At 43.9% G+C, this 17,694-nt stretch overlaps 1 protein-coding gene and 1 long non-coding RNA gene across 2 annotated transcripts in view; one reads left to right on the top strand and one right to left on the bottom strand.

The window, feature by feature from the left end:
* Positions 1–17,694, top strand: part of Frmpd3 (FERM and PDZ domain containing 3) — a 150,455-nt gene that overhangs the window by 89,217 nt on the left and 43,544 nt on the right. Inside the window, exons 5-8 of the mRNA XM_076562986.1 lie at positions 7,423–7,527; positions 11,852–11,959; positions 14,680–14,811; positions 17,166–17,285. Of these exons, the coding sequence (XP_076419101.1) occupies positions 7,423–7,527; positions 11,852–11,959; positions 14,680–14,811; positions 17,166–17,285 (465 nt within the window). The remainder of the gene's footprint in view (positions 1–7,422; positions 7,528–11,851; positions 11,960–14,679; positions 14,812–17,165; positions 17,286–17,694) is intronic.
* On the bottom strand, positions 5,570–7,527 carry LOC121825661 (uncharacterized). The gene is made up of 2 exons (XR_006068012.2): positions 7,401–7,527; positions 5,570–5,807 (listed from the first exon to the last, which is right to left on the bottom strand). It is a non-coding gene; the product is annotated as an uncharacterized LOC121825661 (long non-coding RNA).

Raw genomic sequence — 17,694 nt, 5'->3', positions numbered from 1 at the left:
TTCCCTCCAAAGGAGGGCCAAATGGGAACAACCCAAAAAGCCAGAATCCCTTCTGCTTAGGGCCATCTTCCTAGAAAAAGCTCAGAATAATGAAAATGACTATAGAAATGGTTTTCCACAGAGCATTTGGGGGTACTTAGCAATTCTAGTCCCATGTTTTTGAGATATGGTTCTAGGCAGATGGTGAGCACCCAAATCATACTTTCTGGATTCATGAACTAATTCATTATTAATTATAGCAATCAAACCAATATCTTTTATGCTGAGTCTACCATGTGTTTGGTGCTAGAAGAGACAGGGATGCTAAATCCTATCTCTTATAACCTGATTGAGCAGATAAACTATGGCAGTGTGGATTAACCAAATTATTGAAGGAAAATCAGGAAAGTAAATGGCAGACCTGAAGAAGAATCCAGATCAAAGAATTGGAACTATTTTATTGTTGTTGCTTTGTTTTATTTTTTCAGGTTTTTGTTTTGTTTCTGAGATTATAGTCTTACTATGTAGCACAGGCTGGCCTCAAACTCACTGCTCACCTTCCTGCCTTAGCCTCCTAAGTGCTGGAATTACAGGTGTGCGTCACCACACTCTGCTGGAACTAGGTTTTAATGAAGGGATAGTGTTTAGCTGGTCAAAAGGAATATTGGGATCCCCAAAAGGTAGGAATAAGGAGGAGGTGGTGTGAAGTGGTCCTAGAAGTGGAAACAAGCCCACTGTGTGCAGGGAGCTGAGCAGAATCACCAAATACAACCAGTGGGGATGTGGGAAGTAGGTGAGGAATGAGGCTAGGTAAAATATAGGGAAGCTTGCAAGTCAGGAGAGGCTATCCATCACTAGGCAGTCCTGAGTGCTGAAAGGCAGCCATCCTGGTTTCCATCTGGTATAACCTGGATAGCCTTCCTTTATCCTAGAAGCTCACAGTGGTTGCTATGGGAATTGATTGTAAGTAGGCTCAGGTGTCAAAGACAATGAGCCAGCAGAAAAGCCAATCAGGAAACCACTAAGCTTCAGGAGAGAATTGGAGCTCCATCTTGCAGGAATCAAAATGTAGCCTTTGACCCACTGCTCTCAATTCCCCTCCCCCCTGAGCCTCTGGTAACCACTATTTTCCTCTATACTTCTATGACAGCAACCATGTTGGATTCTGCAGTCACATAGAAGTAATGAGTTCTGGCATTCTATTGCACAAAGTGACTGTAGTTAATAATGTTTTATATTTCAAAACACTGCCGTAGATGATTGGGAAGGTTTTACCAAAAGAAATGACAAAGAGTTTGAAGTGCTGGTTACTCTGATCTGATCATTCTACATGTATACATGCATCAAAATATCACATCTCACTCCTAAATATGCATTACTACTATGCATCAAAATAAAAATTTACAAAACTGGAGCCCTATCTTGCCATGAAATATTAACATTTGGCCCTATATACTTGACTTCGACCAAAATATGAGTGATCACAACCCTGAAATCTGTGCTAATAGAGCCACCAAATTAAAAAATGCTCAGAGAATCAGCAGCTGCTGAATTCAGCCCTGAGGGAGAGGCAGGCTCTCTCTTCAATTCCTTATTCCACCTAGCTTCTGGTTTCATATTTGCTTCGAGGGGCTTGCAGTGGCCCCAGAGGTACTTAGCAATTCTAGTCCCGTGTTTCAAGCCAAAATTCATCTTAGCCAGAAAGGGTGCTTGGTGCAAAATTAGACTCCCAGATGCTGGGAGGAGAAATCGGGTCAGTGAAGAGCTCAGATGTTTCATCTTTAAGGTACTCAATTAATCTATGCTTAATGGGTTAGGACATCTTCACCAGTTTGGCTTCTTGGGCCCCCCTCTCCGAGGGATTCTGATGTCTAAGGGGTATCGGGCCTGGGCCTGGGCTTTTGTATTTTAATAACCATTCTTTGGTGGTTCTTATTATTGGGTAAGTTTTAGAAAGAGTGGGTTAGTACATGCTAATGTTAGTAAAGGGGTGAACATGTTTGTAAAGAACAATATAGTAAATATTTTAGTATTTATAAAATAAACACACTAACCCCAAAGCAGCCACAGGTGATACCTAAATGAAGATCATGACTTTGTTCCAATCAAAATTTATTTATAAGAACATGTAGTGGACAAGGTTTGGCCCAGGCGGGCCTGTCACCCCCTGGGCCCTAAAGCATTGGTTTGCATGTTTCAGTATTGTAAGTCAAAGTATTACAAACTTTAGGCCCCACAGCTGAGCAGATGATGGGGGACGGGAAGACCTTTATGAGCCACTTTGTGTCCCTCTGGATGTCAGACTTCACCTGTATCTAAGCATCAGGCTAGACATGACTCTGATATCTAGCAGAGAGCAGCTGGCAATGAGTGAGTCACCATCAGCAACCGAGACTGAAGACTGAGAATAGGACGGAGTCTTCGAGACCAAGACGACAAGGGTCAATGAGGAATGAGGCATAAACAAGCTGAAAATAGCTCTGAAACAGACACAGCGAACTGATTCTCATCCCTGAAAACGCCGGCAATTCTGCTTCCTTTGTGGGTTTGCTCCTGTAAATACCTGAGTTTTCGTCCACGCGGTGGTATCAGCGTTCCTAGGACTGGTTGTAATTTAGATTTTCATAGGAACAGCAACACTGTTGGCCTCTCCAAATGTGTGTATACATAAAACAGCATGTTCCTTGTTCAAATCTATTGCACAGGACAAAGGTAGACCCAGAATCTGCGACAGAAATGTCAGCCCGCTGCAAAGAGGACTAATCAGGGTTCAGGAAATTGGAGTTCTGCTTCTTTGGATATACTGAGGCAGCCCCATCCTCCTTTCTCTGCACTTCTGTTTCTCATGCAAAACTGGATGGTGGGCTGTGTGGCCCACTCAGCTCCCTGAGATGCCTTGCTCCACTCTGTGAAAACTGACATGGAGAAAACTGACAGCATAGCCGGGTGGTGGTGGCGCACGCCTTTAATCCCAGCACTCGGGAGGCAGAGGCAGGCGGATCTCTGTGAGTTCGAGGCCAGCCTGGGCTACCAAGTGAGTTCCAGGAAAGGCACAAAGCTACACAGAGAAACCCTGTCTCGAAAAACCAAAAAAAAAAAAAAAAAAAAAAACTGACAGCATGTGATTTCAGAGAAGGGAGGTGGACGGGCGGCTAGCAGGTCAAACAAAGAGTCCACTAGGTTTGCACTTGTGGCATCTTAGTGAAAAAGAGGCGACTGAAAATTGCATCAAACCGAGTTGTCCAAACAGAGAGGCCTGCAGATTGATCTGGTCCATCCCCTTTGCTTCTGTCTCTGTCTGAAGCCCCTCACCCCCCCCCCCACACACACACCCAGGATTTAAGCACCCAGATGTGGAACATACAAAGACATTGATCTCATGAACAATCACCACTGTAATCGCTTTCGGCATCCGTCTCCAGCCTGGATTTTCTATTGTCTGCTGCCAGCAAATTGCCCCTCACCCCCATGCCTCAGGATGAGAACTGTGATATTCCTTGGCTGCAGGTTTAAAAAAATTGAACAGGAGACCCTGTCTCAAAACACACCACACACACACACACACACACACACACACACACACACACACACTGATGTTCTGGCTCTAACCTATGTAATTGGCCTGGGGTGGGGTCTGGACCTTGGAGGCTTTTCAAACCTCCTCCAAGCATTTCTTCTGTGTGGCCAGAACCAAGACCCACTGCTGGAGTTCCCGCTGGACTCAGGTAGAAGAAGTGAATTTTTATGATCTGTGCTCTGTGGGAGATGTGATTGTTGACCCTATTGAACATAGCTAGGCCCAAAGCTGACATGATGAGGACAGTTTGTTTCTGATGTGCCTTGTTCTTAGGACTCAGCCCTCCTGTGGCTGCTCTGGTAAAGGAATCCTAGCCACGGTGTAAATGGCATATAATAGCTTAATGTACTGCCTTAATGTACAGCTGGCGTGGACCTTTGGGGTTTAATACAAAGGAATCCCTGATGGAAAGACTCACAGTCTTTATGGCAAGGCCCATGGAAGAGGTATTTAAAGTGGCCCCGAACCTGATCTATCCCTCAGTCCTCATCTCAGTAAATGACAACCCTGCTCTTCCTATGGACTTCTCTCTTTCTCGCTCCCCATATCTAACCCATCAATGTATGATCTTGGTTCAGTCTTCGAAATATGTCCAGAATAGACTCACTTTGATCATTTTCATTCCTGTCATCCTAGCCCATGCCAACATTACATTTGAAGTGTCTCACTGCAATAACAAATACTGCATTTAGCCACACCTAACTGGTCTTACCATTAACCTCCTATACTCCACTTTCTTCACAGCAGCCAGAGGCATACACATACATCAAACCCCATCTACTTAAAACTCACCAGTAGAATGAAATCCAGAGTTCTCACCATGACTTACAAGGTCCTACATGACTCGGCTTTCAGCTGCCTCTTAGAGCATGTCCCCTCTGGTCCCCATTCCAGAACTGTATTCCAGTTACAGGGATCCCTGTCCACCTCAATCCTATGCCCACCTCAGGGGCTTCACTATTATTTTTCGTAAGCAGCCTCTCTCTCCTGGTAGCCTCATAGCATCTCTGCCTTGTTTCCTTTGGGTCTCTGACAAATGTCACCTTTGCAGATAGTTCTTCCATAACCATAAGATGTAAAATACTTCCCCCTCCCCTAGAATGTGTTTGTGTATGTGTACATGTGTGTTTGTATCCAATACATATGTTCCCAAAGGAATTGAAACCAATGCCTCGAGGAGATACTCACATTCATGTTCCCCTTAGAACTGTTCACAGTCCTCAAGATATGGAGCCAATCTAAGTGTCTGTAGACAGAGGAAAAGGCAAATGCATTGTGGTACATATATATGACAGAATATTATCCTGATTCTAAAGGAAGGAAACTGTCTGGAGGCTCTGGGTGCAATCTTTCTATATTGCAAGGGGAATCAAAAGCGAATTCTGTTGTTTGTTACATGGATGAACCTGGAGGACATTGTGTTACATGAACTAAGCCAGGCACAGAAAAATAAAGACCTTATGATCTCATTGATACATGAAAAACAAAAATAGGAGAGTCACAGACACAGAGTAGAACAGTGGTAACCAAGAGCTGGGGGCCAAAGGGGAGGACGGGGAGATGCTGTTCAGAGTCCCAAGTGGCAGGTAGAATACATTGGTATAGCTCTAGTGCAAAGTTAAGAATAACGCGATTGGAGGTTTCAAAACTGTGAAAATAGCAATCAATTCTACTATGCCCGCCCTTGCCATTCTCTTGTGTAGTCCTTTATGCCTGCTTTATTCTTTTTTCATACCACAGCCACCCCTTAGCTGCAAGGCTATTCCAAGCCCCCAAGTGGATGCCTGTAACATGCACAGAACTGAAATATATATATATATATATATATGAAACAAAACAATTAAGAGAGAGGTGTGGCACATGCCTTTAATTCCAGCACTCAGAATGCAGAGGCAGACTGATCTCTGCCTTCAAGGCCAGCCTGGTCTACAGAGCTAGCTCCAGAACAGCCAGGGCTACACAAAGAAACTGTCTCAAAAAACAGGGCAGGGGAGAAAGAAAGATAGAGAACAATTTTAACATTAACAAAAATTTATTTTAAATGGGTTAATTGTTTCTGGAATTTCCCATGTTATATTTTTGAACTGAAGTTAATAATCAGTCACTATAATCACAGATAAAACTGAAAGCTGGGCATGATGGCACATGCCTATAATCCCAGAACTTGGATACTGGTGTTAGGAGGACCAGAACTCCAAGGTCATCCTTGACTACGTAGTGAGTTCAAGGCCTGTCTAGCTTCCATGACACACTGTATCAAAAGAAAAAAAAGAGCAAAACATAAAATTGCAGAAAGAACTACCATAGTTATGTGTTACATAAAATATATTTATTAGCCAGACATAGCTCTACACATTTGTAATCCTAGCACTTAGGAGGCAAAGACAAGAGCATCACAAGTTCAAAGCCAGCCTGGAATATATATATATATATAGTGAGCCCTATCTCTAAAAAAAAAGTTTTTGTTTTAATTATCTCTTTGTCCCTGATAGAACAGACACACCATAAAACCACAAGGCCATGGAATTCGGTCAGTCTTACTTACTCCTGTATCCCTCATCATCTAGAACATTGACAGGCAAATGACAGCTGCCCTTTAATTAATCAAATGAATAAATAAATATCCCTAAAGACATAAGATTGCCCTTCAGCATGACTCTTGCATTTCCTGGTTGCTAGGCTGCCTGCAGCTCAGCAGAAGACTAGAATCCTGAAGGGAGGTGGTCTCCACAGGGGATTGGGTTCAGGACATCCCCATAGATATGTAAATCATGGATACTCAAGTCCTTTATACGTATATATAATGGCATAGTATTTGCATGGAACCTACCTATACCATCCAATATACTTCAAATCATCTCTAGATGACTTGGGGATTCTGAATACACAGTAAATGCTATGTAAATAGTTGTTACACTGGATTGTTTAGGGAATGAAGGCAAGAAAAATATCTGTATGTGTTCAGTACAGAGGGTTTGGTGGTGATGGTGTTGTTTCATGTATTTTTAATATGTGCTCGGTTGAGATGCAAGGATGCAAAGCTGTGGGTAACAAGGGATGACTGTGGTTTACAATGTTTGCTAATCATGCTTCCTGCTGAGTTTTGGGAAAGTTTTCAAGAATAAGAGAGCCTGACTGATTCTTTGGGCATTTCATGCAGAATTGAGTAAACAAAGTGATGCAGCGTTTAGAAGTAGAAAGCCAGGGGCACTGAGCTAAATCGCACATATCTCTCTTCCTGAATAGTTCAGAAAGTGTGGGTGAGTCATTTTGGAGAGCTGGGTTTCTTCTCTCTCAGATCTCAAAAATATTTGTTATAAGTCTCTGTTCTAGGGGTGTATCTATGAGATGAATAAGATTATTTCTGTAAGTCCTCTGGGAAGTGTGTATTCACACACAATACCATTTAAGCTGATCTCATATTAAGAAAACTGAATATGTAAAATTCAATGTATATTATTACTGAAGAATTTTTTCTGCAAACCTCCTTAGGCTTAGAGTATTCGTATGGGATTCAGTTTATCCAAATTCAATTCATGCCCAGCTTTTACACAACACACCAATCATACAGGGAGACAATTAGCACATTGCCTTATAGCACATTGCCTTGCACTTAATAGGCAATCAATACTTCTCTATTGAGGCATGGATCATTAAGGCAAAATATCTCTGTACTTGGACATTTTGTTTTTGAGACAATGTCTCACAATTGTGGTTCAGGCTGGTCTCAAACTCATAATCTGCAAGCTCAGCCTCTTGAGTTCTTGGGATTACAGGTGTGTACAACCACACTTGGTTGTATTGAGACATCTTAACTCTAATAGTAAAGGAATGGAGTACTCACCAGCCCTTTGCTCTTTTTTCAGTCCCCCAAATCTGCCTTCATCAGTGCTGCAAAGAAGGCCAAGCTGAGGTCCAATCCTGTGAAAGTCCGATTTTCTGAGCAGGTGGCAGTTGGAGAAACAGATGCAGTAAGTATGGCTTTGGCTTCCCTCCTCTATCCTTGGCCAGAATCAACCTGGCTATTGAGGTCTCAATCAGGGCCTTCTGGCAGTGGATGCCTTTATGAAGGAGTTGGAGCAGAAGGATCCTGGTGCTTTGAGTGAGTGGTTACTGAGGAGAGAAGAGTGTGTGGCATCCAGAGAGGATTGGGAGGGAGGGAAAACAACATATTGATTCACTCTGGATCTTCATGGTGCTTAGAGAAATTTCTGTCCATAGCACAATAGCGTACACTCAGGGCGAGTGTTCCATAAACATCTTTTGGCTGCTTGGCAGAAGCAGAGAGGAAGTGATGGTTTTGTGAAGACCCAGAGAACAAGTGGCTGGTGAAATTGAACTCTCTTGAAATTTAAGTGGCCCTGCAATTCCACATCTTGACTGGAGAAGACTGCACTGATGGGTAGCCGCTTACAAGAAATAATACAGACTGTTTTTCCTACACACCAGAAGGGATCCAAAAGGAATACCTGCTCCCTGCCACTAGCTATCTTTCAGTGGGGTGGGGTGGGGGTGAGGGGTGGACAAGTGGTCCAGACTGGGACTATAGCAAATCTTCTGCTGTGTAGTATCATCTCAAAGAGCAGCTAAGGTTGGCCAGTCCATGTCCCGCAGCTGCCAATCTAGGGATTCATGGCCAGCCCACAGATTCCTTGCCATTTTGTGGGGTGTGCACGCAATGAGCCATCTAACCCAAGATGTGCATGTGCAAAACAGGTAGGTGGAGAGCAGAAGTCGGTGTGTGCAGCAGTCATGAATTCTGGCCCAGCATCCCCCAGAAATCTGCAGATGTTGGTGATGCCCCAGTGGGAGTAGAGATAGCTGGAGCTAACAGGCACTGGTGTGCTTTTGTAGGCAGTGGTGGGATGGGCTGTCAGGAAGCTTGATCATGTATGTACTAAGATACAGCTGCAGTTGTGGAAAGACATAACGGCACTCCCAGAACGAGCAGAGAAATCAGCAGGATGCCGGGCGTTTTTGTAGTTTTCAGAGGTAGAGCCACCTGGAAGAAAGGAGAGAGGACACAGGTGTTGTCCTCTATTCCCCGCCTCTTTTCCTCAAGCCCAGGCCACACCTTTCTGTATCCCTGTGTGAGGAAGACTGGGAAGCTCAAAGGACAACCAGAAGACGGTTTGTTTAGTTAACACTCAGGATCCATGTCAATCCCGAGAGAAGCAGTTAAAGAGACCTGACGGTTGATGATCAGCGAGGAGAGGGAACAGGATTGAGCCCTATTTGACCTATAGGTCAAAGTGAAATGGATTGCAAGGTCCAAGTCACTGATGAGACATTGGTGTTCTGAACTGTTGAAAATTCTGAGGGCATAAGCTTGAGTTTGCAAAATATGAACAGGTGTATCATATCCCATCTCAAAATTTCAGTCAAGGCCAGGACACTCAGTGAAGAACTCCTGCCCTCCTCTACCTCTTCTCTCCTTTTCTTCCTTCATCTCCTTTCCATTCTCCAAGTTCCATACCTTGCAGCTAGGCCACAGGCAGAATGAAGAGCCATCTCCAATTCAACCATAATAGCAACTGCCCCAGGGCAGCTAGAACCTATCCAGAGTTGACTTCTCTCTCAGACAGGTACCAAGCTTGGCTTGAGACTCTGTCTAGGGGGAGAAACACATCCGTCTTCCAACCCTCACGGTTGCTGCCTGTGTGCACCATAGCAGTCTGCTAAGACCTGGGGAGTCCAAGTCCAGGTGACTCCAGGCTGCCCCATCATCCCCTACCCCTTGTGTTCCAAGGCTTTATTAAGCAGCCAGAACAAAAATAAATCCTGTGGGCGTTCCTTGCCAACTCTATTTTTAAGCAAAATCAATTAAGTAATTATCTAAGTCCAACCCAGTGTGCTAAATAAAACTTGCCACCGCTGAGCGTCATCAGCCTGGGGAGCTGGGCCTCGGGGCCAGGCAGGAGTGGGGCATCTCAGAATCAGAAAGGCCTGGACATCGTCATCACACTTTTCCAAACTGATATCCATGGCTTTCCTCCTTGGTTTGACCCCATTCAAACTTGCCTCCTGGCTCCCCACCACTGTCAGCCACACCCAAGCTCAGGAGGACTTGCTTATTTGGTACTTTGTCCACAACAGCGGCTGGATCTGAACTGTTCTCCTCTGCCTTCTCTGATAATCTATACCAACTATCTCATTCGAAACTCAGAATTCAATTCGCCTTACATAGAAGTCACCTGCCTTATACCAGTTAGTTTGTTTGAGATTCATAATATTCAGACAAGCCAGGGCTTGGCAACAAGAATGCAAGTTAGACTCTCTCTGTCTCTGTCTCTCTCTGTCTCTCTCTCCTCACTCTCTTTGAAACAGAGTCTCAGTGTGTATCCCTGACTGTCCTAGAACTCCCTATGTATGCCCGGCTGACCTCCAACTCACAGAGACCCACCTGCCTCTGCCTCTCAGTTGCTTAGATTAATGATGTATGCCACCAGGCCCATCTTGGGGCCTCTAGTTTTGCTTTAGCTCCTTGGGTTCTCAGCAGGAGCTGATTATGCAATAAAGGCAGCCACTTAGTTAAAGAATCTGGCCATCTATATACTACAGGCACCCATAGAATGGATGCTGCTGGACCCAGGAAATGTGTGCATCCTCTTTGTGAATTTAATCATTCAAGTAGGCACATAGTAAGCATATAGTAAGCACCTATTGTTCATTCATTTAGCAGTCACTTATTCAGCACCAACTATGTGCCAGGCATGCTATTCATTGTTGGCACCACAAAGATGACTAGATGTGATCTTTGTGCTCTGAGTTTACTGTTTGATTATAAATGACAAATGTTCTTTAAATATAGTTGGATGCTAGGTATGGTGATATATGTCTGTAGTCCTAGTACTCAGAGGGAAAAAAAAGAAAAAAGGAACCAGTCTAAGCTACATAGCCAGTTACTCTGGGCTGTATAACAGGACACTGTCTTGGAAATAAATAAATAAATAAATATTGTGCATGGTAGCACATTTGTAATCTTAGCACTTTGGAGTTAGAAAAGGGAGAGTTGTGAATTTGAGACCAGTCTGGGCAACATAGGAAGACCCTATCACAAAAAGTGTGTGTGTGTGTGTGTGTGTGTGTGTGTGTGTGTGTGTGTGTGTGTGTGTGTGTCTGAGAAAGGAGTATGAAAGTTGCTATAGGAAAACATGGGAAGATTAGATTTCATGATATTGGACCAAAGCTTTACAAAACACTTATTTGAGCTTGATTTTGAAGGTTGAATAGGAGCTTGCCAGGGAGAGAAAGAGGAAGGCAGAGAGAATGACCATTATTAAATTGAATTTCCGTTAAGTGAGAAACTCACATTCACCATTTATAAATGAAACCCTGTGCCCAGAAAACTTCTGCTAAGGAATTATCAGGTGTTCAGACACAGACTCTGACAGTGGTTCCGAATCGGGATCAGTGAAGCCCACTTTCAAAGAGCTTTTGGGGATGTTTTGGGAATGATTTGTGTGTGTCTGTGTGTGTGCTATGTGCACTTAGTATCTCAGGGAGAGAGACACTCGGAGCCCTGAAGGGAGTAAGCCAGTCCCGGAATAATGAATTGTCAGAGACATGGAGGCATGAAAGAAGTAAAGCTTCTAGCAATGGTAAGACATGAATCCAGAGAGGCAGACAGGGTCCAGGTCAAAAAGGATCTAAAGAACTAGGCATGGTGGCACACACCTTTAAGCCCAGCACTTGGGAGACAGAGACAGGTGGATCTCTGTGATCCTGGCCAGCCTGGTCTACTTGATGAGTTACAGACTAGCTGGGGCACATGGTAAGAACCTGTCTCTAAAAGTCAAAGAGAAAAGGGACCTAAGGAGATAGCAAAGTGGCTCAGCAGTGGAGTGCTTGCCTGGCATGGGCAAGGCTCTAGGCACCATCCCGAGCACCAGAGAATGGCAGAATAAAGGCAAAGATGGGCTTGTGAAGGGCCTGGTGGGAAAAGAAGTATCTGGAGATAAACTGGGGTGTGTGAAGTGGTCCCAAAGAAGACTCTTCATGAGCCATCCATGCTGTGTATAATGGTCTCTACTGATCCAGTGCTGTGTAACGCTACAGAGCTTCAAACTGCAGTAGAATGCAAATACACCATGATAGAAAAGGAGAAGTGGACTTTGGCTATGGCTCAACATTTTCCTGGGGATTTTGTTCTGATCTGCATGTAGCATTATTGTTGATCTTGTCTTTCCTCTGTCTCTTTGTTCTCATATCCCTTCATCTCCCTACCTCCCTCACCTTCTTGCCCTTCCTTTCTACAAACCCTTCTGCCTTCCCCCCTTTCCTGTGTGTCCACAGAAAATGATGAAGAAGGAAGCTCTCCTCCTCATCCCCAATGTCCTGAAGGTTTTCCTAGAAAATGGGCAGATCAAGTCATTCACATTTGATGGCCGGACCACTGTTAAGGTACACGAGGCATCCCCTCACCTGGGGCAGCTGTTCATTTGGGTTCCTCTGAGATTGCACACAGTGGCTTCACTGCTGGAACAAGATTGCCTTTGATCTGTGCTCTGGAGTGTGAGGCTGTGAAAATGTATAATCCTCAGATGAGGCTGGTAGTAGAAAATTGCATACCCAGCTGTGTGCTAATTGTTGTAAAAATGTGTGTGTGACACATACACACACACACACACACACACACACACACACACACACACGAATGCACATCTGCTTGTCAACTACTTTGTGTTCATGCTACACCGGGTCCTTCAGGACTCTTAGGAGCTAAGCAATGTGAAGATCATTAAGCCATTTATAAAGCTAAAGTGATTTATATTGATACAATAACACCTACGCAAGTTTACACACAGAAATAAACAAATGTCATCTCTTGGGAGATTAGCTTAGCCATGTCTTGCTTTTTAAATAACAACCAAATCTTAGGCACTGAAGCAAGATTTGAGAAGTCCAGCCACAGCCCTTTGGCTATTCTTTTCACAGGAAGAGCAATTACTGAACTGTGATTCTTAACAGCTCAGCCAGGCGTCCAAAAGTTCTAGTGATTCCTTAGTCCTGAAGAGTAGAAGTGTGATACAGTTTACCCCGAGGTTCACTCTATAGTAGGACAGAAATAGCTATCCCTGACTCTTCGGGACTCTCGCCAGAAGGAGAATGCCAACCCAGGAATGAATGTTCTTATGCAACCAATGCTGCCCAGCAATCTGGGCAGTTATGACACCTGCCCAAGAAACCTACCTGGCCCACAGCTGTCCTGTGGTTCCCATGCAAGATCCAAGATGACCCTATAAATAAAAAATCCCATCAGGTACAGTGACATAAGCCTGTAAACCTAGTACTCAGGAGGCTAAATCAAGAGAATTACAAGTTCAAGGCCAGCCTGTGCTACAAGAGGAGACCCTTTGGGAAAGAAATAGAGGAGAGAGGAAAAACTACCCTCAGCTAGAAAACTCTTATTCAGAGGAATGATCAAGTGTTCAGAATGGCCTTGCCAGTGTTTTTCTACTGGAGTTTACAGATCATATTGGTTTAAGGAATGTCTAAGAGTGTTTTGGGGTCATCCCATGTTATGTCATGCTACTGGCATTTAGCATCTCAAAGTCAGAGATGCTAAGCATCCTCCAGGAGACAGAACAGTCCCTGAATGATTAAATTTTCCTACCCAAAGTTTCTTTGGAAAGCTTAGGCCAAGCTAGGTACCTCTAAGGAGCCGAAGACCCAAGTGTACTCTTAGGAAGTTATGGCATGGTCTTGGCTATGGAGGGTCTTGGGCTATGAAAGATGTTGAGACAGAACTAGGTCACCCCAATGCCAGAATCTTCCTTGGTGTCTCTTCATGGGTTAATATACTCATTGTGGATTTCTCAGTACCCTAGAGCACTGACCAACCTCTCTTCCTCTTAGAGGCTCAGGGCACTCCCTACCTCACATTGCCACTACCATTGTGGCATCCAGGCAGTGCTAACCTTTGACACTCAGTCTCACTCTGCACTTTAGGAAAGGTGCACAGCTGTTCGTTAGATTTTTGACAGGCTTCCAAGTCACTTGTGGCAAAGAGGTACCTGGATAAAGTGACAGTCTGGCATGGTGGCAGTTACACATTTAACACCAGTTGACAATCACTGGCTTTGCTGTCCACAATATCAATGTAACTTAACTGCAAAGAAAACCAGATCTATCTATCTATGCCAGGGTTCTAGTAACACCCAAGCCTCTGTGACTACATGAATAACACAAAGAAACCCTCTCAAGTACCCAGCACTTTGCAGTCCTCTGTCCAAATGACTGAGCATCTCACATAGAGGGGATACTTTGGCAGCCCTGTCTGTCAGGGAGCTCTGAACTCCCAGGCCTTTGGGGGTTGAGACATGCTGACTTTGTAAATGTACACACTGCAGTGTGTATGCTGAAGTCACAGCAAATAGATGGCAGACGCCTCAAAACTGACATTTGGGCAGCCCCCACCAATATGCTGTCAGACACCCTAGTATTAAAAGTAGGGCAGCAGAGCAGACGGAGCCCAAAAGTAGTCAGATCTATGACTGTACTCCAGACACGTGGCATTGTTCCTCTTTGTGGACATATTTTTTCAAGTTGCTAAATTGATCGTCTATAAAAGCTAGCTATGGCCAAAAATGAACATTTTGCCAGTAGCTCAAGTCATTTGATTTAGATTATGAATCCAGAAATAGTATACTTCTTAATCACAGAACTGTAGCTTTGGCTTTTGCTCATTCCTAAGAGTTGACAGACAAACCCAAATGGACATTCTGACTTAAGAGAGGTGAGCAGAAAACCAGCAGAGTGCCTGAGCTCCATAAGCATTCAGGAAATGATTTATCTAATAGAGGGAGAGAGAGAGTAGGAAGAGGGAGGGAGGAAGTGACAGAAGGAAGAGGGAAACATCCATTCACCATATGTCTGAGCAGAGGAAATTCAGGGACACACGCATTCACCTCCTCAATCTTTGGTGTTCCCCCAGGGCCCAGGCCACTGGGCAACACTCATGAGGCCCTTTACTGGTCCCAGAATTCAGTATCTGGGCCACCACAAAGCCTTTTCCACAGGACTGTTGTGCTTGGTTTCCAATATTTTCTCATGTATTCATTACTTTGAGTAACTCAGAGTCAGAAAAGATGCCTCCTCTCAAGGCTCTTTTTCTTCTACAGGATGTGATGGTGACCTTACAGGACCGTCTCTCCCTGAGGTACATTGAGCATTTTGCTCTTGTCCTTGAGTATATTGGGCCAGAACAGAATCACAAGTTCCTGATTCTCCAAGACAAGCAGCCCCTGGCTTATGTAAGTCACCCTTTAGCCTGGCTTTGTCGCTGTGTATAACCAATGCTAGAGAAGAGCACCCAAAACACTGCTCAACTAGAAAATTCATCATGATGTAGTCAACCAGCTCCCAGAAGTCACAATTCTAACCTGAGGTGGAGTGTGTGTATGCATGTGTATGTCTATATGTATGTCTATATGTATTCTGTATGTATATGTGTATATATGTATGTGTATATGTGTGTATGTATGTATGTGCATGTGTATGTGTATATTTATTGTGTATATATGTGTATATGTATGTATATATGTGTGTATGTGTATGTATGAATGTGTATGTGTATGTATATGTGTATATGTATATGCCTATGTGTGTATGTGTTTATGTACGTTGTGTATGTATGTATGTGTGTATACTGCTGTGAGTGGAATCAAAGGACTTGTACATCACTATTCCTCTGAGCCACAGCCCAGCCTTACCTGAGGGGCTCACTATCCATCTCTAGAGAACCTTTGACAATGCCCTTTGTGACCTAACAAAGGCATTTGTCTTGGTCTCTATTGGCAACTCTCCTGTTTCCTGGAAACACTGCCGGCTAGATCCCAATGCTTCTTAAGAAGAAATTTGGCCTCTTTGATGAGGACTGTGATACAAAAATGTCAGAACTAGAATCAAGTAGTAGTTGGGAATGAACTGTGTAGGGTCAAGAATAGGTAGCACATCATCCCCATCATCTTCCAAAGCAGAGGAGGACAAACTATCTCATCCTCCTAGCCACACCATATGGGAAAAGACCATTAAAATCTAAGATTGCTATATTGGATTTCACCCATATTGAACCACCAGGAAACATCAGAGAAGTGAGCAGGGCCAATCGGCATTCCCTGGTAGGGTAGGAAAGAGCTGAAGAAGGACAGTTAGAAAAAAATAGCTTTTAGAAAGTGTATGGAAGCCAAACAAAACTCATAAAGCAGCCCATCAAGATAGCATACTCCTGGAATCTAGTATATGACAAGCTGAGGCAGGAGGATCTGGAGTTTGGGGTCAGCCTGGGCTACATAAAGAGTACTACGGTAGTTTGGGCTACAAAGCAAAGAAGCGAGGCTGGGGATGAAGCTCATTGGTAGAGTATTTGACCTGCATGCATCAGACCCTTCTGATCCCTATTGCTGGGTAAACTGGGTATGGTGTTATGCACCCATAATCCCAGCTCTTGGAGGTAGAGGCAGGAGGATCAGAAATAACGTCATCCTTGACTAAACATCGAATTTGAGTGCAAGGCCAGCCTTAGATACGTGAGACCCTGTCTCAAAACAAACAAATCAGATACACATAAAAAAGACAATATTTTATGAAAGAGAGATTCAAATTTCAGCTCAAATACAATCCAGGTAGGAAAGGAAAGGTGGTATCTGTTTAGAGAGCTGAGGCACCTCCTACTCTAGCCAACGAATAGTCCTCTGAGTCAAATTGGCTTCTTGTTCCAAATGGGATTTCAAACGTCTTTATTATGAAAATTTTTCAAACATACACAATATATATGAAATATCATATGATAAACCCTAGTGTCCATCTCCAGCTTCAACAATTACCATTGTATTGCCAGCATGTTTCATCTGTATCTCTAAATGAGGTTTTCAGTCTTCCTTTGAACTCTCTAAGCATCAATTAGTCTGTTAGATGCTAAGCCTGTCTGCAAGAAGAATCTGATACATTTTCAGGGCCCCTCACCCCTCACTCCCATCTTAGCACTTAGACTCAGTTCTTTGTAGGGGCAATGAAACAACGGGGTCTTGCTATAGATCTCAGACTACTCTCAAACTTGTGATGACCTTCCTGCCTCAGCCTCCCAAGTACTAGGATTATGCATGAGCTACTGCATAGACCTCATTCTTGATAGAGACCATGTCCTAAAAAAGTGATTAAAAAATACTAGTCACAGCCAGGCATGGTGGCACACGTCTTTAATCCTAGCACTCAGGAAACAGAGGAAGGGGGAATCTCTATGAGTTCAAGGCCAACCAGGTCTACAAAGTGAGTCCTGTCTCAAAAGAAAAAAGCTTCATTGATAAATTAATAATATAAAAATAGGGTAATTATAAAACTATATTATAGTAAAAGTTATGAGTTGTTTATTTCTTGAATTTTCTATTTGGGGCTGAGGATGTCTGTGGGTAACTGAAACCAGGGAGAGTAAAACCCAGGATGAGAGAGGCATGCTCAGTATGAATTGGCCAGGTATGAAAGAAACAAAAGTGGGAAACAACAGCCTAGCTCATCCCTACACCTACTTTAAGAAGCCACCAAGCTGCCTGTCCCCTCCCAGTCATTGATTCTATGGTTTCTTCTCCACCCTCTCCTCCTGGGGTTTCAGGTGGTACAGCGGACACACTATCATGGAATGAAATGCCTCTTCCGAATCAGCTTCTTTCCCAAAGACCCCGTGGAGCTGCTGCGTCGGGATCCTGCTGCTTTCGAGTACCTATACATCCAGGTAGAGTCTGGCTTGGGGACACAAAGATAGAGCAGTGGACAAACAAGCAGGCAGGCTCTTCTGCCATCACAATGAAGTTGCTATGTAGGGTCAACCTTCAGCTTGCTCTGAAGGCCTTTTCCTTTCTTGCTACTATTGTAGTCCATTGTCAAGCTGGCCAATCTGGTGACTTGAATTTGATTGTCAAGGTGCTGTCTACTTGTCCACTCAGATCCCATCAGTTTTCAGAAACAAGCAGTCCCAGGAACTCTGGTGCTTTCACAGAATCCCAAGGTTTAACAAGCTCTTTTGGGTTCCATGAACTCTCAACCCCCAACCCCTAGGTTCAGTAAGGAGATGGTGCTGACCTCACTCCATCCAGAAATATTTATTGAGCCCATATCCCGGGTCAAGTCCAATGGTGGGTCCT

This window comes from Peromyscus maniculatus, chromosome X (genome assembly GCF_049852395.1).
Source record: "Peromyscus maniculatus bairdii isolate BWxNUB_F1_BW_parent chromosome X, HU_Pman_BW_mat_3.1, whole genome shotgun sequence".
Classification (NCBI taxonomy): Eukaryota; Metazoa; Chordata; class Mammalia; order Rodentia; family Cricetidae; genus Peromyscus; species Peromyscus maniculatus.
This window is presented reverse-complemented; position numbering and strand designations above follow the sequence as displayed.